Source organism: Parus major, chromosome 2 (genome assembly GCF_001522545.3).
Source record: "Parus major isolate Abel chromosome 2, Parus_major1.1, whole genome shotgun sequence".
Lineage (NCBI taxonomy): Eukaryota > Metazoa > Chordata > Aves > Passeriformes > Paridae > Parus > Parus major.
The window spans coordinates 145636846-145660850 of record NC_031769.1 but is presented as its reverse complement, the minus strand read 5'-3'; the positions used below and the strand labels follow the sequence as shown (position 1 = coordinate 145660850).

At 45.4% G+C, this 24005-nt stretch overlaps 1 protein-coding gene across 1 annotated transcript in view; it reads left to right on the top strand.

Annotated features, from left to right (window-relative positions):
- COL22A1 (collagen type XXII alpha 1 chain) overlaps positions 1 to 23765 on the top strand; it is a 227247-nt gene extending 203482 nt beyond the window's left edge. Inside the window, exons 55-65 of the mRNA XM_015620160.2 lie at positions 580 to 633; positions 1646 to 1699; positions 3484 to 3537; positions 5963 to 6034; positions 7821 to 7856; positions 8770 to 8814; positions 9098 to 9277; positions 18533 to 18599; positions 20286 to 20468; positions 20833 to 20910; positions 21866 to 23765. Of these exons, the coding sequence (XP_015475646.1) occupies positions 580 to 633; positions 1646 to 1699; positions 3484 to 3537; positions 5963 to 6034; positions 7821 to 7856; positions 8770 to 8814; positions 9098 to 9277; positions 18533 to 18599; positions 20286 to 20468; positions 20833 to 20910; positions 21866 to 22053 (1011 nt within the window). The 3' untranslated portion in view covers positions 22054 to 23765. The remainder of the gene's footprint in view (positions 1 to 579; positions 634 to 1645; positions 1700 to 3483; positions 3538 to 5962; positions 6035 to 7820; positions 7857 to 8769; positions 8815 to 9097; positions 9278 to 18532; positions 18600 to 20285; positions 20469 to 20832; positions 20911 to 21865) is intronic.
- Positions 23766 to 24005: the final 240 nt, after the last annotated feature.

Below are 24005 nucleotides of genomic sequence, written 5' to 3'. Positions count from 1 at the left end.
CTCCTCCACAAATGCTGAAGAAGTGCAAAAAAGTCCAAGTATAAAACTTACAGAAAAGTGAATAGAAATGTCCCTTTGACTTAGTTGCCTGTGGGGTCATAAAACTCAAACCTCAAGTCTGCATGAAAATTGTTCTCCACTCTGTTTGAAGCTCCTTGGTGTAAAAGGGAGAATACAAAACTATGTTCTTCCACCTAATTCTGCCTTTTTTACAGGGAAATAAATTTCTCTGCTTGCAGAAGCTTGTGTGAAAAATCCAGTGCTGGAGATCCTCATCTCTTCCTCATTATGATAGCTTCTGTATCATGAATGTGTTGGTTTCTTTCAGTGCCTGCAGTAGCAGCAGCAAATAATTTGCTGGAAAGCAGAGCACTGCCTTGTGCATCACTTACAGGAGACGTTTCTGAGTTATTTTTATAAGCTGCATGTCATATAAGACGAACGAGGCTCTTGCTGGCTTTAAAAAAGTTTTAACTGAGCTCAGTCACACACTGCAGAGACCCCATACCACTTATAGTGGTGATACTGGTCTGAATTTGACCTTGAGCTGATCTCTCTTCCCTTTTTGCTGAATTGCAGGGGGAGCCAGGTGTGACGGGTCCTGCTGGTCGTGAGGGGCCACCAGGGAAAGATGTAAGTGCACTATTTTGAGCAGAAATGAATCTCCTTCTCCCTGACAAATGAAAAATTTAATTCACAGTGACCCTGACCTGAAACAGCTGCAGAAACTTCAGTAAAGGGTGAATTACTGCAGGGAATGATTTGTGCAAAGATCATTATGGGAAACAAAGAATTAGAGGGCCTTTGTCACTGCTGGCACTAAAATGCCAGCTACATCTTTGGATAAGCAGAGAAAGCAGCACTGTGTGAAACCCAAGCTGTGCTTGGTAGCCATGGACCTGTCTTCTGGCACCCATCTCTGAGCAATGCTTCACTCTGCAGGTCCCACCAGGCCAGGCTCTGTCACGCCTCCTGTGCCACAGCTGCACCTGACTGAGTGTTTTGCTCCACTGAAGTCTGTGAAATACCTATGGAATAAGTTGCTGCTGCTCAGAGGAAAGAAAGATGGTACAAACAGTTCCTCTGGCATGATTAGTGTCACATGCAGTGATATAACAAAGTCCTGGGAGGGTGCAGTTGATGTGGGATCCTGCAGTAGCTGCAGTGCAATGTTCCAAGCAGCTGATGTGCCACTGCCATGGGACCTGGAGAAGTGGCTTCTCATTTGCACCTCGCTGTGCCACTAGAAACTGGTGAACGAAGCAAAATGTAAGGCAGAACAAAAGGAACCCCTCAGAGAAGATGGAAGCGGCTCTGAAGCCTTCTGGGAGAGAGAACAAACTTGTCAGTTCTTGAGAAATATCAGAGAATCTCTGTCCCTAAGAAATACAGCTTTAAGATAATGTGATAATAACCTGATAGAAATTGTTTCTGCCTGTAATTGGACTGCATTTAGTGGTAGGTGTTTAAAATTCAAAGGTTTGGTTTTCCTCATAAATAACTGAAAGGGGGAAGTGAGACTCCTTTAATACTGCTTCCCCTAATATGTGAACAATGTAATTTAGCAGGAACATTTTAAAATGTTTGTTCTTTTGCATCCATGTCAGACCTTTCTCACTCACCAGAATACTTTTCTTCCTCTCAGGGTGATCCTGGTCCCATAGGACCACAGGGCCCTCGAGGACCCCGAGGGCAGCCGGTGAGTTTTCTCTCCTGACAAGCCATTTCTAGAGGTACATCATAGTTCATAGAATGGTTTGGATTGGAAAGAACATTAAAGATAATGTAGTTCTAACCCCTTGCCATGGAAAGGGATGCCACCCACTAAAGCAGCTTTTGCTCAGAGCTCCATCCAGCCCAGCCTTGAAAACTTCCAGGGATGGGGTACTGTGTGTGATGGGAATGTTCTGCAGTCCAGAACTCTGGCTTGAAAGAAGAGAGTTTAGGAAGATTCAGAATGTTTGATTAAAACACTTTGCCTTTCAGAAAGACAAATAACAATATTGCTAGAAATTGATGAAGACTTACAATAGTGCAAGGGACTGATGGTTGCTGACTCAACTGCAGCAACTGTTCAGTGGGAAGAACAGTTCAATGGATTCTGTCAGGACTGCAGAGTCAGAAATACTCATATTTCAGTCCTACCTCTGGGATTCTACTCACTTCTCACATGATCTCACTTTTCAAAGGTAGGCACTCACTGTGGGTACCCAGGCTGAGTTTTGTGGGGTCCACTTGTGCTACTATTCACCTGTACTATTTTATTTCAGCTTCAGTGGAGAAACAGAAATCTAGTTGACACTTCAAAAAGTCTCATTTGGGATGGCTCAGAAATTACTTTTATTAATTTCATAGGGTTTAAAATTCTGTCTTAGAAATTAATCCTTATGAAATCTGAATAGAGATCTCTGTTACTGAACCAAGGCCCATCTTTAGTGTGTTGCAATGAATGAGTTCCTTTCCTTCTTGGAAGACCTGGTAGTGAAACAGATTCTGCAGCATGATTGGGGGTGGTGGTGGGGGAATGCTGACTCAGCAATGCCAGGAGTTGGAGCAGCAGGTCCCTCCAAGCTGGGGCAGTTTAGATGAGATTGCAAGAACATAAGGAGAGCTCCTGTGTCTACCTGATAATTGATCTCATTACTGCTGTACTGCTGGCATCACTCACTATTGTGTTGTGCCCCTGCACAACACTAGCAGTGAGTAAAAATATTTGAAGAGATAGAAATTATCATAACTCCAGGCCATATTCTTCTTTGCAGAAGAGTTACTTTTATATTGAAGGTCGAAGTGTCAGTTTGTCTTGTTCTTCCTTTTCCTTATTTTTTATCTAAAAAAGAGTGTAAGGCATGATTTTGAATATTGAGAGTACAAGGACTAGTCTTTATGGCCAACTCTAATGAAGGGAAAGACTCTGCATGTTGAATTGAGAGGAGTGTAGAACTTCATCTCACCAAACTTTGAGCATGATTAGCTCAGCTGCTTTCTTAAGGAACAGTGAGAAACAGGTCCCTTTAAAGGATCATTTGGCTTGTTCTGAATTCTGGTGTCAGGTAAGTATCAACTGTTAGAACAAGTGTTTCTCTCCATTCCCCAAAAAAGGGGAAGCCTGAGATGATTAAAAAGACTTTTGTCTGAACAGTGATGACTTGGAGCAGCCAGAGGAGGTGGCTCCATCCATACAGAAGGATACTGCATATGATAAGGACAAGGGTGAAGGAAAGGAGAAGGAGAAGTGGTTTGGTCCTCCTCAGGCCTGTGGATTTGTGTCCAAATACTGATTTTTTTATTTTTTTTTTCCTGAGATCAACCATGCAATCAAGGATGCAGAAGCTGTGAGGTCAATTGGAAATAAGACACTTCACAGTCTGTCAGGAGAGGAGATTGAACAATGCTAAAGAAATCCCTGCTGGTGTAGGTGTAGCTGGATATTTCCAGTTTTAGCATGCATTACATCACTAAACTTTTTTTCTTTTGACACAGGGCAAGAATGGAGTGCCTGGATCTGCAGGAGAACCTGGCCCAGCTGGTATCCCAGTAAGTACCACAAAGGGAAACTCATGCATCCAGGAGAGGTGACTGATGAAATGTAGGAGGAGTGGATTATCTGTAGCTGGTTTGTGTGTTGAGGTTTCCATGTCTGAAGAAGGGTAATCTGAAAATCACTGGCTGGCCACAAGTTTGAAGGGGGTTTGGCTACGTTCCTGGAATTGAGATGCTAGTTGGGTCATCACTGTTCCCAGTGAAAGTTAAGTTTTCACAGCAAATGGAAATGAATGATTGCCTAGCATGGCAAAAAGATTGGCATGCCTCGTCTTCACCAGTAGATTTAATTTTGCCAAGCAGAGAGCGTGCAGCCAGCAGAGAGTTGTCAAAAGGAAGGAGAGGGCCTGAGGGAGTTGGCAGGATGCCATTGAGGAATAGTGGCAGCAGAAAAATCCTCACAGGCAATTGGGGGAAGAGCAGACAGCGGGCAGTAAACCAGGATCAGGAAGCATAATGAAACTCCCCTGAGGCCATCCTGTGGGGAAGAACAGCTTGGAAGTGAAGAGCTGTTAGAAGGACAGTGAGGAGCTGGTGGTTTGCTTGTTTTTTTGTATTTTTTCCTCTATTCTGCTGAAAGTCGTCCAGAATTCAGCAAATCCATGAAAATATTCCCTTGTGCCCAGTAGCATCTATCACAATGCAGGGCTCTTCCCTCTCTTTGCCCATGGAGACAGCACAGCTTGCTGGACTGTTGCATTAATAGGGAACAAAGGCAGAGCAGGAGGAATGTGAAAAGCTGCAGCAGGACTTCACTCTTTGTGACTCTTGCAAAGCCATAAAACCAGCCCAGCCTCACCACTGACTTGTGCCCTGATCAAGCATCTGCAGGGATGTCTCAGAGAAGCAAGTAACACCTTTCTGTGTGGGGAGGTAGGACAGGGTGCTGCAGTCTGACAGCCTTTTTGCATCAAAAAATAAGTTCCACAGGCTTTTTGTCCTTAACATAAGCTCTTTTTACCTTCCTGGGACTTCTGCCATTGCTTCTTACCCCATGGATCCTTGCTTTTGCCTTTCAAACTTTTCTTCTTTTCATTACACCCACCCATTCCAAATTCCTATCACTGATTTTTCACCTTCTGGGTCTTTATCAGGTCACTGTGGCTTTGGGATGCCTTGTGAATGCCAAGTGGGGATTATTATTTTAATCATCATAGTGTTATCGCAGTACCTATACGATGTGACCCAGAGACTCACCAGACAGCTTCCTGCACAAACAGCACCACAGCAGCCTTTGCTCCAGAGGATTTAGAGTCCAAAAATAACATAGGAGATTGAAAAAGGATAAAGTCAGATGGATGAGGAAGGGGAAACAATGAGACAGTGCTGGTCAGCAGAACAGACAGTCATCTCATCATTATCTTTCTCTGTCATTAAAATGAATCCTCTCCTTTTCATAAAGGTTATTATGGGAAGTGTCTGCTTGTGCTGTACATAAATCCATTTATTTTGAAATGCACTAATTTCCTTCACTGTGTGGTGTGACAAGCCAATATTTTATATTTCTATTTTGAAAAGAAGGAGATGTGAGGAAGGTTAACATGACAATAAGGGTGATTTTTTTTCCACCTTCACCACTGCTGACTTGTAACCATAAGGTAAATCCTGCCAGGAGCCTTCTCTTTAGGCATTTGCTGACAATACTCATCACAAGTCACACTTGCTCATGCTTAAGCCCACACACAGAAACACAGTCCAGCTCCTGAAGTCTCCAGGGCAAGTTGCACACCCCAAATCCATGTGCTTTGTGCCTGTCAGGCTCATTGGTGCTCACTTTGTACGAGTTTTACTCTAAGAAGAAAAAGGGCTATGTTCTGAGCTGAAAAAGTAGGGAACAAAGCTCTGAAAGCAAAGGTTAAACTAAGAGTTAAAACCACATCAGAAGTGTGCCTGAAACAGTTCTGTATCATGAACTGTCATTTCTACTGCCCTGATCTGCAAGGGAAAAGGGACAGTTTGACAGAACATCACAAGAGATAAGTGAAAGACAGACATTTTATAAATTGAACCTGGAAATAAAGGCAAAGAAGAAGCCCTGTAGCTGTCTGTTGGTTGTATTTTTGGATTTGAGCAGTACGACCACCTGCACTGTTTCCCTGTCGTCACCCATCACAGCATTTCCACACTCAACACCCCCTTATGAACCATGTGACACCACCACAACCATGGAACACACCTCCTCCCCCTCCCATAACTGTCCCTTCCTTTTCATCTTCTCCCAGGGACCCTGCATAGCTTATTAATAATGCAACCACGGTGCCTGTAACCTGCTTTTCTAAAATACTTTGTTCTTCCTTGTCAGTGTTGGGAGTCCTGCTGCTAAAGGGAAATTTCCCAGTTCCAGTATCTGTAAATGAATGCTCTGGGAAAGAAGTGCTGGGGAAAGGGCTGCTAGTGTCTGTTTCATTTCTGTCCTAAGGGTCCCAAAGGAAATAAAGGAGAAACAGGCAGCCCAGGACTCCCTGGCTTTATAGGACCCCGAGGACCACCTGTAAGTATGTCTGGGGATGGATTAGATCCTCTCTTTACCTGCTTTTAAATGTTAGACAGGAAGATGGGACACGGTCATCTTCAGTTAGATAAAAAAAAAAAAAGTGTAAGCAGGAGATCTGACAAATCCAGAAGCCATATAATTTTACTTCCAAAGGAAACTGGACTGCAAAAATAGCATTTTTCATATGGATGAGCAACCATAATCTCATGTATAGAGCTGGTACCTGCCAGTCAGCCCTGATAATGTGTACATTAATCAGACTGCTTCAGTAGTCTTCTTAATTCAAGTATGGGGTATTTAAGTTCTCAGATTATACCTCTGCATGAACCTTAGATGGACTAAATAGGGAAATTCTGAGTGCCAGTAATAATACAGGTATTTCTGATATTTGCTACTCTAAAGGGAAATTCCTTTGTTGCTAGCAACAGAGGTACATTGCAATTAAAGCATTCATGTATCTCCCAAAGTGATCTAAAATAATAAATAATTAACCTATACCCATGACAATATCACAGACTCAGAATCCAGTATCTTTAGACCTTTCAAAGTGAGTAAAAGATGTTGAATTCCACTGGAAGGATGGGAAAAGTGAATGCTGGGTTTTTGGTTGTTTTTTTTTTATTTCTAGATTTGTTGTGGCAAAAAATGAGATTTAAAAGATTTTTGTGTCTCTAGCAGAGCTGAATCTTTCATGGGATGGTTCTTTCTTCTTTCTGTATTTTTTAATATTTTATTTTATAATTTGAAAGTGAGCTTTTGGATGAAAAAAGGAGAAAGAAATATTTTTCTGGATAATTAATTTTAAGCAGCAAACATGGTGGCCATTTAAAACTAAAGTGGCTTTAAGGAAAACTCAGGTGAGTTTAATGCAGTCTAATTTGCACCACATATCTCTGATTAGTTCCATTTCTCATGGATACATGCATGGATGCTAACACAGCTGAAGATGCTCTGTTTCCAGGGGAAAATATCACCTGAATGCATGTTATTGATATGATCATGTGTTTTGCCTGCAAACAGACTTAGAAAGATTATTTTTTTCTGTACATGAGGTGGGAAAGTGGCCAGAATTTCAGGAACAACTAGTTTAATGTTCATTTTGCTTTATCTGCAGTTCAGGACTGCAGTGATACTTTTTTCATATTAAAATAGAAACTGTATTGTGTACTCATCACATTGTAAGGGAAAAAAAAATTTATATATATATATATATATATATATAAATAATTCTATGAGGGTGCTTATTCAAATTATCATTATTTAATATAGTTCTGAAAGACAGGTGAGCAGGCTTAAAATTCCTTTATCCTCTGTATGTGTTTTTCCAGCTGGTGTAATACAAGTTGGTATTTCTTCCTGCAAAATTTACTTAATTTACATCTTCAGACACTTATGGGTATGATGCTGGTACTCCTTAAGTTAAGCAAGGCCATATAAAGTGTATGAAGCTTTGGGAATTGTTGGTAAGAAAAAATAACATAATGTATTGAAAGCAGGAACACACTTTGAGTGAAACATCTGCCCTCAGCTGGTTTGTTAGAAATTACTTCCTGTTATTTATTTTAACACGGCATGCAAATTCACTACAAAATTCTTTCCAAATAGCAGGATGTGTCCTGCTATCCAGGAATGACCAATAGCAGTAGGATAAGGATAAATCATGCAAACCTGCTACCATGTAGAAGAAAACTTGTTAACACAACAAAAGACTTATGGTTATTAGGTGGAGTCTTTCTTCCAACTCCTCCAGTGCAATGCTAAATCCAGTTTCTGTGTCTCTTAGGGAGAGCCAGGTGAGAAAGGTCCTCCTGGAAAAGAGGTAAGTTAAATTCCTAATTGTTTCAATATAAGATTGGTGTCACAGGGAAAAAAATCACCAAGGGTGTTACCATAGTTGCAACAAACTGGGATTTTTTGATAGAATGATTGGAAGGGATATTAAGTATCATCGATTTATGCCCACCCTGCCAGGGGCAGAGACACCTTCCACTAGACCAGGTTGCTCAGTACCTCATTCAACCTGATTTTAAACCATTACAGAAATGGGAAATTCACAGCTTCTCTGGACAATTTGTTCTAGTGCCTCACCACCCTCACAGTGAAAAATTTCTACCAAATATCACCCTCTCTGACTGTGAAACCATTTAACTCTTGTCCTATCACTACAGTCACTGACAAAAAAGTTCATCCCCATTTTTCTTAAAAACTCCCTTTTAGTACTGGAAGGGGCTCTAAGGTTCCCCCAGAACCTTCCCTCCTTCAGGCTGAACAATCCCTGCCCTCTCAGCCTGAATCCACAGCAGAGATGCTCCAGTTCTCTGAGCATCGTTGTGGCCTCATCTGAACTTGCTGTAACTGATTCATGTCCTTGCTTATATTCTGGCACCAGAGCTGGACACAGCACACCAGGTGGGGTCTAACTGAAGGGAAGTGGAGGGGGATAATCATCCCCTCAACATGCTTGTCATGCTTTCTGTTTTGTTTTCTTTTTGTTTTGGATTTTTTGTCTGGGTTTTTTTTTTGTTTTTTTTGGGTTTTTTTTGGTTATTTTTCTTTAATAAAGAAAGAAGGTTGTTGATAATTGAGAGCAAAAGAGAAAGCTCTCAGGAAACTATGGGGTTGTCATGGAAATAAATTTTCCTGGGGTCACAGAAATCATTACAAAGGCATATGTTTCATTATTTACTCTTATTATGGATGGTTCTTTTATATTTACCTTTATTTTGTTGCAGGGCACACCAGGGAAACAGGGTGCAATTGGCTCCAGAGGAGAGAGGGTAAGTTGGAGAACATTACAAGTTATTTCATTATGTTGAAATAAAGAGAGCTATTTTGAGTTAGGGCCTGGGGGCAGAGGTCATTCAAAACTGAAGCCAGTGTTTCTCCGTCTCCCAGGTCTCTCTTTAATCATTCTCCATCAGAATAATTTGTGGATCATTTGTAATGCACCAGATGTTGTACTCAGCAACTCAGCCAGCTCAGCTGTGAGCATTTCTCTGTGTTTGAAAATCAGAAGTTTGCCTCTTATTCTGTGGTGGTAATGTCCTTCTTTTCACTTAGGGTGAGCCTGGCATCAAAGGAGAAAAAGGCCCTCAAGGAGAAAAGGGTCCTCCAGGTGATCCTGGGATACCTGGCCATAAGGGCCATCCAGGACTGATGGGTCCCCATGGACCTCCAGGAGACACTGGGCAAGTTGGACCTCCTGGTCCTCCGGGACAACCAGGATTTCCAGGACCAAGGGTAAGATTGCCAGGGAAATGCTTTGTATGGTAATTTTCCTGCCACAGGGATCAGAAAAGTCTCTCAGAAGGCATTGAGGCTGACAGAAACTGGAGCAGGAGCATGTTGTAAAGGGAGACTGTTTTTAGCTCTTGATACCCATAAAGGGGAGCTGTCTCACATCTCAGGGAATCATAGCATCATAGAATGGTTTGGGTTAGAAGAAACATTAAAGACCATCTAGTTCCAGCCCCCTGCTATGGGCAGTGGACACCTTCCACTGGATCAGGCTGCTCCAACCTCTATCCAACCTTGGACACTTCCATGGATGGAAGTTGGGAAAGGCTTGTGGGGGTGTTGACTTAACTTCAGGGGAGCTAAATAATCCAGACCCATAATCAGTGTGGCCAGTTGCTGACACTTTTTATTGCTAAATGCCTAAATCAGGTTCTCTGATGGTGGCCACAGCACTGGAGTCTCAAAAAAAGATTCTTTCTATAAGGGCAGTAATATGTAGCACTTCATACAGAGGAGTAATACCTTCCTCTGCTGCTGGTTGTTACGAGAGACAAAATGCTGAGCCGTGGAAAGGTCACCGCTCTATTTCTGGAAATCCTGGAGTCAGCTCATCAGAATTCATGAAATACTATTTTTGTTTAATATTCTGCCTCTTTTTTTTTTTTTCCCTCCCTGTTGGGTCTCACTACTGAGAATGCCTGAGGGTGGTTTATGTTGTAGTATGAGAAAAACTACCAACAGCAGTGAAGCAACTGTGCCCATCCTGAGGATGAATTGGAGATTACCTCAGAGGAGAAAAAACAGAGAATAATGTCTGATGTAAATGCTGACTAAATTTTAGACAAAGCATTTCTTTGTGTGTGAAATCAAGTGATGGTTATGGAAACTTAATTTAACTAATAGGGTTAAAACTTGAAAACATAATTTGTAAGCCTTTAAAGTATGCTTCACAATTACGTTTACTTAGTGGGATATACACTAAGAGCTATCAAAAATGCTTAGTACTTAATGACAAAATTGTTTCTTTTGCACCAGTGACACATCTTTTTCTCATGCAAAATTTGTGACAGCAAGAAAGTAACAAATAGACCAACTCTGTATTTATTAACAATGCTATTGATTAAAACTGAAATGTCACTTAGCTATTTAATTAAATCTCATGTTTTTAATGAAGAATAACTTCTGATTCAGAAGAACTCACTAGGTTTTCATAAAGAGAGGACACAAACTGCATCCTTGTATGTTAAATGAGTAAGTGTGAGGAAAAAGCAACACTTTTGTAAGCAGCTGATCTACAAAAGAATGAAGTTTTAGGTTGACCAGACACATTTTCAAAACTGGCAGAAATGCAAAGAATAATTTTAGCAAAAAAAATTGCAAATTATATTTAAAGTGAAACATCTTACTTTCTGATTTATAAAAGAAATTTTTGCTCTTGCTGCTTGAAAATGGTTTATTGTTTAAATGTAGCTACAATTCTCTTTTGAGTTTTTGCAAAAGCAAGAGCCTGGCTACCCTAAAAGCTTTTTATTATTATTATTTACTTGGAAAGCCACAATCTAAAAAATTATTCTACTTATCAAAAATGCTTTCATAATTTTTTTTAGTTACATCATCCAGAGCTGTTCACATTACTTTCAGTTTCTACAGCTATTGCAGCTGTACAACAGCAACAGCACAAAAGACCTCAGAGAAAGGAATAAAGATACTGTACATTGAGGGCTGGGTAGGGGGCCAAGGCCAGGAAGCCACATCCCCTGCCTCTCTTCAACAGCCTGAAATCAGGCAAAACCTTGTACTGCTTTGGAAGAATAGGTATCATATGCATGTACTGGTTTCTGTTTCCTGAGATAAGGCCTGTTGGCAGGGGATGCATCCAATATAAGTGTTTTTACCAAGTCCAGATACCCAGAATTAGAACCTTTGGGGCACATGTACATCTCTCTCTGAGAGGAAATGTGCCATGATGAAAAAGAACATGGGATCTCTGCTGTGATCTGATAGGGCAGAGATGTCTCCTGATGTGATTTCTACAACTTGTCCTATAAATGCATAGTAAGGAGATTTTCTTAAGGATGGACATGGGAACAGTGTTGCAACTAGTGACCTCGGGACCCAGCTCCCTGCTTAAACCACTGAGCTCTTGGTTTTCTAGCAGGCTGGAAACAGAGAATGACTTTGACTCTGTATCCTACAGCACAATCCTGGAAAAGCTGACAGCCCAGGGCTTGGGCAGGGGCACTCTGCTGGATTAAGAACTGTCAGGATGGCCAGAGAGTGGCTTTGAATGGTGCTGCATCCAGTTGGTCTCTGGTGACTAGTGGTGTCCCCTGTGGCCAGTCCTGTTCAGTGTCTGTCCTGCTGATGTGGCCAAGGGCATTGAGGGCATCCTCAGTAGGAAATTTGTGATGACACCAAGGTGGGTGGGAGTGTTGATGTGCTGGAGGGTAGGAAGGATCTGCAGGGGGATGTGGCCAGGCTGGATTGATGGTGTGAGGCCATCAAGGTGAGGTTCCAGAAGACCCAGGCCTGGGTCCTGCCTTTGTGTCCCAAGGAGCCCCTGTAGTGCCCCAGGCTGGGGGCAGAGTGGCTGGAAAGCTTCCTGGCAGGAAAGGCCATGGGGATTGCAGGCTGAGAGTATCCAAACTGACATGACCTGGCATGTGCCCAGGTGGGTAAGGGGGGCAGTGGCCTCCTGGCCTTCTGTGTCAGCAGCAGCGTGGCCAGCAGGACCAGGGCAGTGATTGCCCCTCTGTGCTGGGCTCTGGGGAGGCCACACCTGGAGTGCTGTGTGCAGATGTGTGCCCCTGGTAAGGTGTGGTCAGTGAGAGATGCCTGTGTGTGAATGAAGGTGCCAAAGAGACCATCTACCAAAGTTAACAATGGGGATTTTATTTAACAATAAATGTGGGGTAGAGAGGTAGGGATGGGAAAGAAACAATGGGGATTTTATTTAACAATAAATGTGGGGTAGAGGGATAGGGATGGGAAAGAACAGAGTGAGAAGGGGAGGAGGGGGTAAAGTTGGGGTGGGGTGCCAATGCCACCCGGCCCTGCCACTGGGAGCCGATCATTCTCAGGGGGAGCCGGCATCTCAGGGCCTCCTCCTGGTTCTGGCTCTGGGCTCAGTCCTCTCGCTGCCCCCGGAGGCAGCTGAAGGAGAAGAGCCGGCGCAGAGCCCGCCGGGCCGTCTTGGCGATGGAGCGCCATGGCCGTGGGGCCGGGGGCTGCGGGACGGCTGCGCTGCCGGCGGGGCAAGCAGGAGCGCTGCGTGCCAGGGGCTGGGCAGGCAGCGGGCAAGCCCCTGCCGGCTCCCCAGCCCTGCGGGGCTCTTCCTGGGGAGGGGCGGCCTGGGCACAGCCAGCCTCAAGCCATTCCACTTCAATCTCCTCCATGGTTTCAGCAGACAAGGCGCAAACCAGAGACATCTTTGCCTCTTCGGGAAGAGCCATGGGGAGAGGCTCGCTGTGCCCCTCATTGCAGGGATCACCGTCTGCCGCTGGTGCTGTCTCTTCCTCTTCTTGTGTTGGGAGAGACAGCACGCTCTCTGGCTCACTCTGCATCTCTCCTGCCGCTGCTCTGTCATGGAGCTCTTCTTCATCCTGTATTTCCAGTACTTCATTTAGAAGGGTACTTGATGGCGAGTCCCCAGAGACAGAGCACAGCTGTTCCAGCAGGTCAGGATGTGCAATCTCTACATTGTTTTCTGCCTCTCCTGTGGAGCCCTTGACGAGAGCATCAGAAAGCATGGAGTTGTCTGCGACAGGGTCCAGCTCGGCCAACAACTGGTCAAGAGACACAAGCTGGGAGAACTTTTGTGTCTTTCCTGCAGCATCTTCCATCATGCTGGATGCACTGTGCAGGTCCGAGGGGCCTACAGCTGGCTTCAGGGTGGGACTTGGTGGATCCCTGGAGATGCATGTGGACCTAACGGGGCTTTCTTTGTCTTCTAGGGAGGAGAAGATGTCTCTAAACATCACATCATACACTTTGTCTTCCATCTCCTCCAGCTGCTTACTCATTTTACAGAGACGAAGCATCACAGCCTCGTCGTCCTCTGGGCACAGCTGCTTGCAATGCGCACTTTGCTTGGCTGGATGATGAATTGCCATTGCCTCTGCCCCTTGGCGCCCACTCAACCACTTTGTGGTTCTCAATAGGGTGGACTCAATAGGCCTGTTCTCACGAAGACACGGGCCCAGGTCTCTGAACACATCACTGCAGGTGCTGCTACCATGCCCTTCCAGAAGCTTGAGGAGCACCTCTGTCTCAGAGTGCCCCAGGTGCTGCCAAGCCGGCTGGCTCCCAGTGTAGATCTGCACGCTGTGTGCGGGTTGCAGGGGTGGCAGGCGATGGCCCTGCCTTGCCGCTGACCCATGCCAGAACCCTTCGGTTCTGCTTGCCAGCGAAGGTGTTTCCCAGGCCCCACCAGCAGCCAGAGTGCCCCATGGTGAAGGTGTCATGAGCTCTTGGTAGCCACTCGCCACAGAGCCCACAACATGTGCGGTGCCTCTGGGAGGAGACCCAGAGGCTGCTGCTGCTGGCAGAGGGGGCAGCTTGACCCTCGCAGAGGCTGCTCTTTGCATTTGAGGGCTGAGCTGGCAAGGAGGTTCCAGTGGCAATTGAGGGCCATGGAGAGGCGGCAAGTCGGACACAGACAGTCTCTGTGTCTGTGTGACACTGCCGCGTGGCATCTTGATTGTTGAGGTGACCTGCGCTGGTCCCTGTGGCTGGCTGTGGGTCACCTGTGGGAAGCAGGGGTAGGAGTGGGAGGGAGGTGGCTGTGTGAGCACGGTGTCCCCCACGTGTCAGCAAGCCCAGGCCTGGCCCCAGGGCAGGTGCTGGCCACAGCAGCCAGGCTGGGCTGGGTTCCCAGCTGTGCTCATTGCCTCTGGGTCATTGCTGTGCCTGAGCCATCCCACCATTGACTCCCTTGCAGAGCGTGGCCTGGTGCCAGGCCTGGCTGTCTGTGCCCCGGGGCTTCCCCCAGGTCCCACTGCAGCCTCTCCCTCCATCCCCGGCCCTCACCTTTTGCTGCTTGGATAGCAGTGACTGCCCCTCACGGGGCTGGTCATGGGCATTTGCCTTCTCTTTCTTCCACATTGTGGGAGTGCTCTGACGAACACTGGCCACAATCACCCAGGGGAGCTGCTGCCTCCAGAGAAGCTGCTGCCTCCTCAGAGAGCTGCTCTCCTGAGAGTGACCACTGCAGGGATTTGTTACCCACACAGTCACGACACGAACCCACGTCACAATGGCCTCTGGGCACGATGTCACTGCGGGTCACAAAGGCCTGGTGAGCAAGGCCACCCTTTTTTCCAGAGGCCAGGCGGTTTCCATGCAGCCAGCCCTGGTCACAAAGGACTTTTTTAGGCCTTTGTCCCTCTCTTTCCCTACGCTAGTTCTTCTTCCAATGACTTGCAGCTCTCTTTTCTCCCACCTTGTGTGTTCCTCCCCTAAACATCCCCAAAGAAGCCTTTTGCTGGTGCCCAAGTGTTTTACCCATCAAGCCAACCATGTGTCCCAGCACTTGGCCCCAACACCAGGTAAAAAGGATCATCAGAAGGCAAAAAATCATTGAATTTAATCTGGCCACTACTGTAAAAGACAATAAAAAGTCTTTGTTAGAAGAGATTAGGAACACAGGGGTGCCAAGGAAAAATCTCCCTTCTTTAATCAATGTGAGGGTGAGGGGAAAATGGTCACAAGGGACGAGGAAAAGGCTGAGGTACAGAATGCCTTATTTGCCTCAGCTTTCAGGAGTCAGATGGGTTATCTGGAGGACAAGCAGTCCCCTGAGCTGGCACACAGGGACAGGGAGCAGACCTGACCCCCTGCAATCCTGGGGGAAGTCATTGGTGACCTACAGAGCTGCTGAGTCCCTGACAAGTCTATGGGGCTGCCCAGAGTTCCCCAGGGGTGCTGAGGGAGGCCATGGAAGAGCTTGCCAAGCAACTCTACCATCCTTTATTGTCATCATTCCTGGCCAGTTGGGGAGGTCCCAGGTGACTGGAGGTGCCAATGGGACACCCAGGCCCAAGAAGGGCAGCAGGGAGGATGTGAGGAACTGCAGGCCTGTCAGCCTGACCTCGGGGCCCGGCGAGGTTCTGGAGCAGATCATCGTGAGGGGGATCACACGGCCCAGAGAGGACAACTGAGGGATCAGGCCAGGCCTGATTTAGGGTTTAGGAAAGGTGGGTCCTGCCTGAGCAACCTGATGTCCTTTGGGCTGGGCATGACACGCCTCAGGGCTGTGGGAAAAGCTGTGGATGGAGTCTCCCTGGACTTGAACCTAGCCTTTGACTCTGTATCCCACAGCACAGTCCTGGAAAAGCCGACAGCTCAGGGATTGGGCAGGGGCCCTCTTTGCTGGGTTAAGAACTGTCAGGATGGCCATGTCCAGAGAGTGGCTTTGAATGTTGCTGTATTGAGTTAGCATCCAGTCAGTAGCAGTGGCCCCTGGATCCATTTCTGTTCAGTGTCTGTCCTGCTGATGTACCCAAGGGCATTGAGGGCATCCTCAGTAGGAAATTTGTGATGACACCAAGGTGAGTGGGAGCATTGATGTGCTGGAGGGTAGGAAGGATCTGCAGGGGGATGTGGCCAGGCTGGATTGATGGTGTGAGGCCATCAAGGTGAGTTTCCAGAAGACCCAGGCCTGGGTCCTGTCCTTGTGTCCCAAGGAGCCCCTGCAGTGCCCCAGGCTGGGGGCAGAGTGGCTGGAAAGCTTCCTGGCAGGAAAGACCATGGGGTTGCTCGCCAACAGTGGCCAAATATGAGCCAACATTTTCCCAGGTGGGCAAGGAGGCCGGTGGCTTCCTGGCCTTCTGTGTCAGCACTAGTGCGGCCAGCAGGACCAGGGCAGTGATTGTCCCTCTGTGCTGAGCACTGGGGAGCCTACACATTATATTCTCTATTGTCGTGGTTTTAAAGCAGTAATTAAAAAAGTACTAGAAAACTTACTTATTTCTTGCTGTGAGATATGGATTAGAGCAAAACAGGCTTAAAACTTAAAAGGAATAAAGAAAGATTATTAACAAAACTACAAGAATAAGAACACCAGAATAAACTTCCAGAAAACTCTTTTATCCCCCACTACCCAACCATTTCCTTGTTCACATGACAACATAGAGACAGAAAAGTTTGGAACTTTGGTGTTTAAAACAGTCCCAATTCCTGCTAGAGTCTTTTCATCAGCCTTTGCAGAGAAACAAAAGTCGTCTTCTGCTAATCTATGGAGTTTCTCACAAGAAAGCTATTTTCGTTATAGCTTTCTATTTTTCTGATGTCAGCTGCCCAGAAATCCTGTCATAAGTTCACTCCTCCCATTTCACATCATTCTGAGGTGTGTTATGGGTCAAATGAGTCTAGGGATGTCATTTTTAAGGCTGAGTTATTCAAAGGCAAAAGTTCTCTTCATCTGTCTCTGTGAGCTTCTCTGGAAAACAGAAGTTTTCTCTTTGCCTCTACAACGGCCCCAAAACTTCAACTATTACTTCTCCCCACTCTGTTCCAGCACCTCACTGTATCACAATTACTCCACCTTTTGCTCAAAATCCACACTTCAAACACTCCATTCCTCCCAATATACTCTGTCATGAATTAAAGGAGTTTTTTCAGGACACTATTGTCCATCTCCATAGCTTTAACAGAAAAATATTTCAGCTTATAAAGCATCTCCTTATTCTCTACCTCTTCTGAAGTTTAATTCTTTTCTTTACTGTCTCTGATAGTTTATAAAGTCTCTTTACATGTTGATTACTCTCTTTTTCTTTCTCTGGAAAAAAGGATTAATCTGCAAGTCTCATCTGGGTAATAAAAAGGTTAAAATCTTGCCCAGGCTTTGTAGATGGTTCTGTGATCTCTGCCGGAGCAGCGGCTGGAGTTGTCTGCAATGGAAGATTCTTCATAGCTGCTCTAGAGAGTGTGGTCACTGTCTCAGCCTGCAGCAGGTCAAGAGCTTTTTCTTTCTTTACTCGGCAGTCTCTGGTGAATTCAGTCACAGCAATAAACTGCAGCTGAGCCAGGGACCGGCCTGGCCCGGCCAGAGCCCGGGGCAAGCCCCGCAGGCCCCATCTCCCGGCCGGGAGCCACAGCAGGCCCAGCCCAGCCCCTGCCCGGGCCACATGGCCTGGAAACAGAGACAAAGAAATTCCCAGGCTTAGGTCTTAAGGTGGTGTTCACAGGTTGATCTCACTTTTCAATGGTTAAAACTGCTGTCAATTCTTAGAAATGGCCAGCTGTTGGCCAGGAGAAAAACTCCCATCAGCCACCAGTAGTTTTAACTTCCTTAGGTGTTTTTCTTTGTTTTCTTAAATGCCAATCTATCACATCTATGCAGTTCTGGGCCCCTCATTTCAGTGAGGATGTTGAGGTTCTGGAGTAGTTCCAGAGAAGAGAACAGATATGGTGAAATGTCTGGAACCCAACTCCTGTGAAAACTGAGGGTGCTAGTTTTGGTCATCTTGGAGAAACGGACCCTTATGGGACATTTTATTGCTCAGTAAGTGCCTAACAAGAGGATGTATCCACATGGAGTTCAGTCTCTTCTCTGAGACAGCTAGTGATAGGACAAGAGAACATAGTCTCAGGCTGTGCCAGGGAGGTTTATTTTCAACACTATGAAGAATTTCCTCATAGAAGGGATAATTAAATCTTGGAATGGGCTGCCTTGGGAACTGGTGAAATCACTGTCCCTGGAGGTGTTTAAGGAATGACTGGACATGTTACTCAGTGCCATGGTTAACTTGACATGGTGTTGTTCAGTCAAAGGCTGGACTTCATGATCTCAGAGGTCTTTTACAGTCCAAATTATTTTGTGATCGTTTTGAGTCCATTTACATTCCTGTTTTAGGCAGAGCAGCCTGGTGTGTGCTGTGGGTGATTACATGGCACCTGCTGAGCCCTTTATGGAGGGCTCAGTTTGCACATCATAGAATCACAGAGTGTTTTGGGTTAAAGGGACCTTGATGATCATCTAGTTTCAACCACCCACCCACCACAAGGGATGCCACCCACTAGAGGAGGTCGCTCCAAAGTCCACCCAACTTGCCTTGAACACTTCCAGGGGTGGGGCACCCACAGTTTCTCATGGCAGTGTGTTCCAGTGCCTTGCCACTCTCACAGTAAAGAATTTCTTCCTAACATCTAATCTAAATCTCTCCTCTTTTTGTTTAAGACAGTTTCCCCTTGTCCTATAAGCATCTGATCACTTCACTGTGAATGTCTAGTCTCATCACTGTGATTCTGACTCTTTAGGGAGAACCTCCATCTCTAGAGACTTTGAGGAGACTCATCCAAGAGGAGTTATCCAAGCAGCTAGATGGTAAGTAATTGGTATCAGGAAGCCAGAAGATGGATCTGAGAGTATGGAAGATGCTTTCCTTCCCATAGCTGTGCTGGCACCTGAACCTCTCATGCTTAAGAAAGGTAGTATTGCAGCAAGCTTGCTTGGAAGATGTGTGAAATGAAATGTGGTTTACAGTTCCCCAGGCTTCGATGTTCCCAGCAATAGCACAGAAAGTAATCAGATTAGATTGTAAACTTTTAAGGTCCCAGCTGGAGAAGAAATGTTCCTGATTTTTGCCAGTGACTTGATACTCATCAGTATAAGAAGAGGGGCTGGAGGGGATATGGGCTGCTGTTTCTGTCAAAGTATGTGAATTGCAGACCACTACTGATCCCATTGACAGTGAAATGCAGAGCTGTAGTTCTCACACAGCTCTTGATGCAGCTGACACACAGCTGCAGGCATTTTGTTCTATGCTAAAGATCACAGGTAAATGGGGTGATTATTTCACAGATTTTATGTACACACTCTCAGTCTTCAATATCCACACCAGTCTGAAAGCACTTAAGATAAATGAAGAGAAGACAGAACACTCTCCTCCCTCTGTTCCGTTGGATGTTTATGTGATGCTGAGTTTTATGAGCTCTCAAGGTTGTCATGGTGTAACCCCAGTCAGCAGCCAAGGCCCACGCAGCCACTCACTCACTCCCCCACCAGCAGGATCAGGGAGAGAATCAGAAGAGTAAAAGCTGGAAAACTCATGGGTGGAGATAAAGACTGATTAATAGGGAAAGCAAAAGCTGTGGCCAGAAGCAAAAGAAGGCAAGGAATTAATTCTCTGCTTCCCATGGGCAGGCAGGTGTTCTGCCAGCTCCAGGAGAGCAGGGCCCCATCACAGTAATGGTTACTTGGGAAGACAAACACCATCACTGCAAATGTTCCCCCCTTCCTCCCCTCACTTTATATATGATGAGTTTATATGAGCATGATGTCATGTGGTCTGGGATATCCCTTTGGTCAGTTTGGGTCACCTGTTCTGGCTGTGTCTCTTCCCAGCCTTCCCCACACCCCCAATTTCCTCCCCAGTGTGGCCGTACAGAAAGCAGAAAAGGCCTTGGATCTGTGTAGGCCCTGCTCAGCAATAACAAAAACATCTCTGTATTATCAGCACAAATCCAAAACACAGCCCCACACCAGCCCCTGTGAAAAAAATTAACTCCACCCCAGCCAAAACCAGCATGTTTGTTCAGGGTCTTAGCACTGAAATGGCAGGCAGTGTGTGCCTGCCTGGAACAGCCTGGAAAAAAGAAAATCTTTCTCCCTACACAGCAGCCATGTGGCATCTCTGCATAACAGAAGCAGTAGGAAAAGGCTCTCCTTTTCAGAGCAGCAGTGGCCCCAGTTTAACAGGTATCCATCAGCTGCACAACTAAAGGAAGGGACATTTCAGATTCTTGGAGTATAAGGAGCAGAGGATGAGTGAAAAGTTTATGATAAAGTATGAAATTTAGGAGAAATTTAAGGCTAACAAGAAATAAGATTTAAATCATTTAGAGAGGATCAGGGAGTCACAATCATGGATTATGGGGGAAAAAAAAATGGGTGGTCCTGGAAAATTCAGCTGTGACAGTACTTGGACTTTACTGGGCCCCTGTTTCTGGCTCTCCATCTCTTGGAGCATAGTCCTTCTAGTATAACAAATCCATTTCCCTCTCTTCACAGCAAAGTTACCCTATATCCTGGCTCAGATACAGCCTGCACAGGTAAAAGCATCCCATGGCAGACCAGGACCTCCTGGTCCCCCTGGGAAAGAAGGACTCCCAGGAAGAACTGGCCCTCCGGGAGAGCCTGGGCGGCCTGGACAGACAGGGTCTGAAGGGCCACCTGGACCAACTGGTCCCAAAGGTAAGTGAAACTTGGTGTGTTGGGGCAGTCCAATAAAAGGATGTGTCCACTCCACTTTGGCATCTACCTTTCCTTTTAGTAGTTTATAAATTGTCCTCAAAATGTAGGTGTTGGAAGCAACCTCAGTCTCTCGAACCAGAGGTGTTGAATATGACCAGTGATTGCTGGTGTGTTTCATCTCTGGCCAGAACAAGAGTGGGGCAAGTCTTCATTCTCACTTGATGTCCACTCTCAGAGGATTGGCCACAATTAGGAACTGTTTTTACCAAATATATTGGCTTCAGTGTGAATGGAAGACCTATGATAGTGTTTATTTCCGTAGATCACACTCGTCAGTTCATATTTTTTCTTTCCTTCTCTAAAGGAGAAAGAGGAGCAAAGGGTGAGAAAGGAGACACTGGTGTTGGTCAACGAGGGGAAATGGGTCCTCCAGGAATTCCAGGTGTGTTACTCAGAACTCTCCACAAAACACATCACTTAGAACAACTACCAGGACACAGGTCTCTGCTGTACTAGAGAGGTGATCAGGATGACATAAAAATAACATACACGATTTCTGTAGGATGTGGCCCAAAGGGCAGAACTATATCACTAACATCATATCTGGCCACCTTTATTTCCTCAGCCTTATGAATGAATACACTGAACCATCTCAGTTACAGCTAAGTTAACTGACCTTTGGGTCAAATCCAAAGTGAAGCTTTAATTATTAGATGCACTGTGAAGTGTTTTCTCTGTCCTTGCCAGAGTCTTCCGGTGACCAAGCTGAACCCAGAGCTTCAGGCATCTTCAGATGTTATAAAAGGTCATATTGAACACATGTGCCTTGGGGATACAGCTTCTGCTTTACTGTTAGTGACAAAGAAGGAGCAAATACAGTTTGTCTGCAGTCTGAAATTAGGAACCATTGATCAGTTTTGCCTTCACTGCTTTCTTGGGAAAAGAACTATGGGAAACCCTCATAACCCCATAGTCTGCATTCAGCAACCTGGCCTTGCATTGCCTTCAAATAACAATGTGCCCGCTATGCTCTGCAGCAGAGAGTTACCTCCCTAGGCTGGCTCTTGCCTCCTCTTTCCCATTCTCACCTCCTGTCTGTCAGGGCTGTATGTCATTAGTTGTCTCATGCAGCTCCACGACTTCAGCATGGAGGTAGAGGAAGTGCAGCCATATCAAAGCTGAGCATCCCAAGGTTGCCATAGGGAGTGGAAATCTTAATTTCAGAGGAGATACTCTAGTTATAACCTCAAGATGCATCCTAGCACGTCCAAACCTATGGAAGCTGCTGTCTACACCCAAGTTTGGCAGCAAAGCCATGTCTTGTTACACTGCAGAATACTGCACGCTGGGCATGTTACTCTGGTGCCACTCACCAAGGGCATTTTTTTCTATTTCAGGCCTCCCAGGGGAGCCTGGTTATGCCAAAGATGGGATGCCAGGACCTCCTGGCCCTCAAGGTGAAGCTGGTGTGCCAGGTCTGGCAGGTCCCCAGGGACCCCCGGGAGCCAATGGACAGTGTGACCCCTCTCAGTGCGCTTACTATGCGAGCCTGGCTGCGCGGCCCTCCAATGTCAAAGGGCCATAGCGTGCAGGGAGCACCCCCAGACTTGTTTTGAAAACTTGAATTCCTCACACCTGCCAAGAGCTCTCCAATGTCTTCAGCTGTGTTTCTTTTGCAGGAGGCCTTCTAAAGCCAACAAATGCTGCCGGTCGGTCAGATTATTTTTATGAATTATAATTATTATTATTATTATTATCTTTGATGTGATATGTGAACTTATTTTTTTGTTTGTTTTCTCTAACATCAGGGCATATTAAAATGTTAAAAATAAGTGGAATTTTTTTCCTCTTTTGAAGAGCATATAATAGCAATGTGTTGTGTGACTGTTTATGCAAAACCATTCCAATGCCAAATTTTTAATCTGTTACCTGATTAATTCTTTCCAAAGCTTTATCCCACACCCTTTCAACTGAAATCAAATCCTGCAGCCTGGGGCATTAACTGTGACACACAGGCACAGGATTGTTGGTGCTATTTGACATCCACATGGAGGAGAGGAAGATAAAGTCATACCAAAGCTAGGAAAGGTATCTCTAGTACATCCAACTCCCAATGGACAATTTTGAACAACTAGTGTGTGCTTTCCAGAAGATCCCTGTTAAATTTAATATTCTTCTGCTGATAAATGAATCAATATTCTATAGGAGCTACTTTTTCATGGAGTCATGTGGAATTTTATAATAAAGGCCTGAAGGGATGACACAGAAGATCTAAGATCTTCCTCTCTTTGAGAGTTTTGTTCCAAGAAATGGAGCTTACTTACCTCCGTCAGGGACACGCCTTTTCAAGGTTATCCTCCGTCAGGTCAAGGATGCCAAATCCCCTGTCAGCACATGCACAGCTCCCTACCACTGCTTCACCCAAAAATCAACCAGAGCAGCATAGAAAGTCCCCTGGTATTATAAACTCAGGAAGGCAATTGTGGCCCAATTCACCATTTTGGTTGATCCATTAGGACAATAACTTGGCAAGCTGTGTTACTTAGGGGGCTGGTGCATAGTGCAGGCTGGTCTAGGAGGATGTTGATCTTTGATGAAAGGATCAGAGCACAGAGATGTTCAGAATCATGGGGGGAAATTGTGTTTGAGGGTGAAAGTAACAAGCCAGAAACTGGCTATTTCTCCTTATCAGCTAATTGCCAAAATCAACTTGAGAATGCAAAGACAAAGTAAAAAGGGGATGGAGTCTGAAAAGACCTTCACAATAGGTCATTTGTGACCTAAACCCTCTGACCAAGCCATGCCACTCATTATGAGCAGATCTGAGAAGTGATCAGGCCTTGGCTATGTGCCAGCCAGCAAAGCAGCTGCATTTTCAAACCTCTTCTGCACAAAGCAGTTTGTAGTGAGAGATGGGAGTAATGGACCTGACACAGGCACTAAGTGCTGAATGTGTTTGGGAATCTCATCTGTTCTTTTGGAGACAGAAAAGAGGCACCCTGCCCTGCTAACACATTCACCATATGGCATGGTGCTTCCAAACTGGCCAGCCCAAGCAGAAGCCACAGCTGTAGCTAACCAGCCCAGAATCAGACCCTGAGGCTAAAGCCCAGAGATAAACATTTGCCAGCCTTGGAGTCTTTTCTCACCCAGTAGAAGATAAAATTTGTCTCTGTTTTATCGAAAAATGAAATTAAATAACAAGTATAAATGCCGGGGTTAAACAAAGTCTTTACTGTGTAGCTCTCAATGGTGCTATTTTTGCTATTTCCTATGCAAATAAACTCTTTGATTTGATTTTACTGTGTTTCTTGCTATGCAAAGACCAATCAAAGTGAAAATACCATGAAGTGAAAAGCTTATCACTTTTAAGTAACTCTCAATGGTGTATCTGTTACTGTGCTGCATCTTGGGTTAGTTTGCTGGATTTTAGTATTAAAAAAATGGGTTGATCACACATTTAACAGAAACATTCTTCTTAGTCCAGGCTGAGATTTCATCCCTCCAGTGATGAGGCAGAGCAGGGTCCCTGTTTGA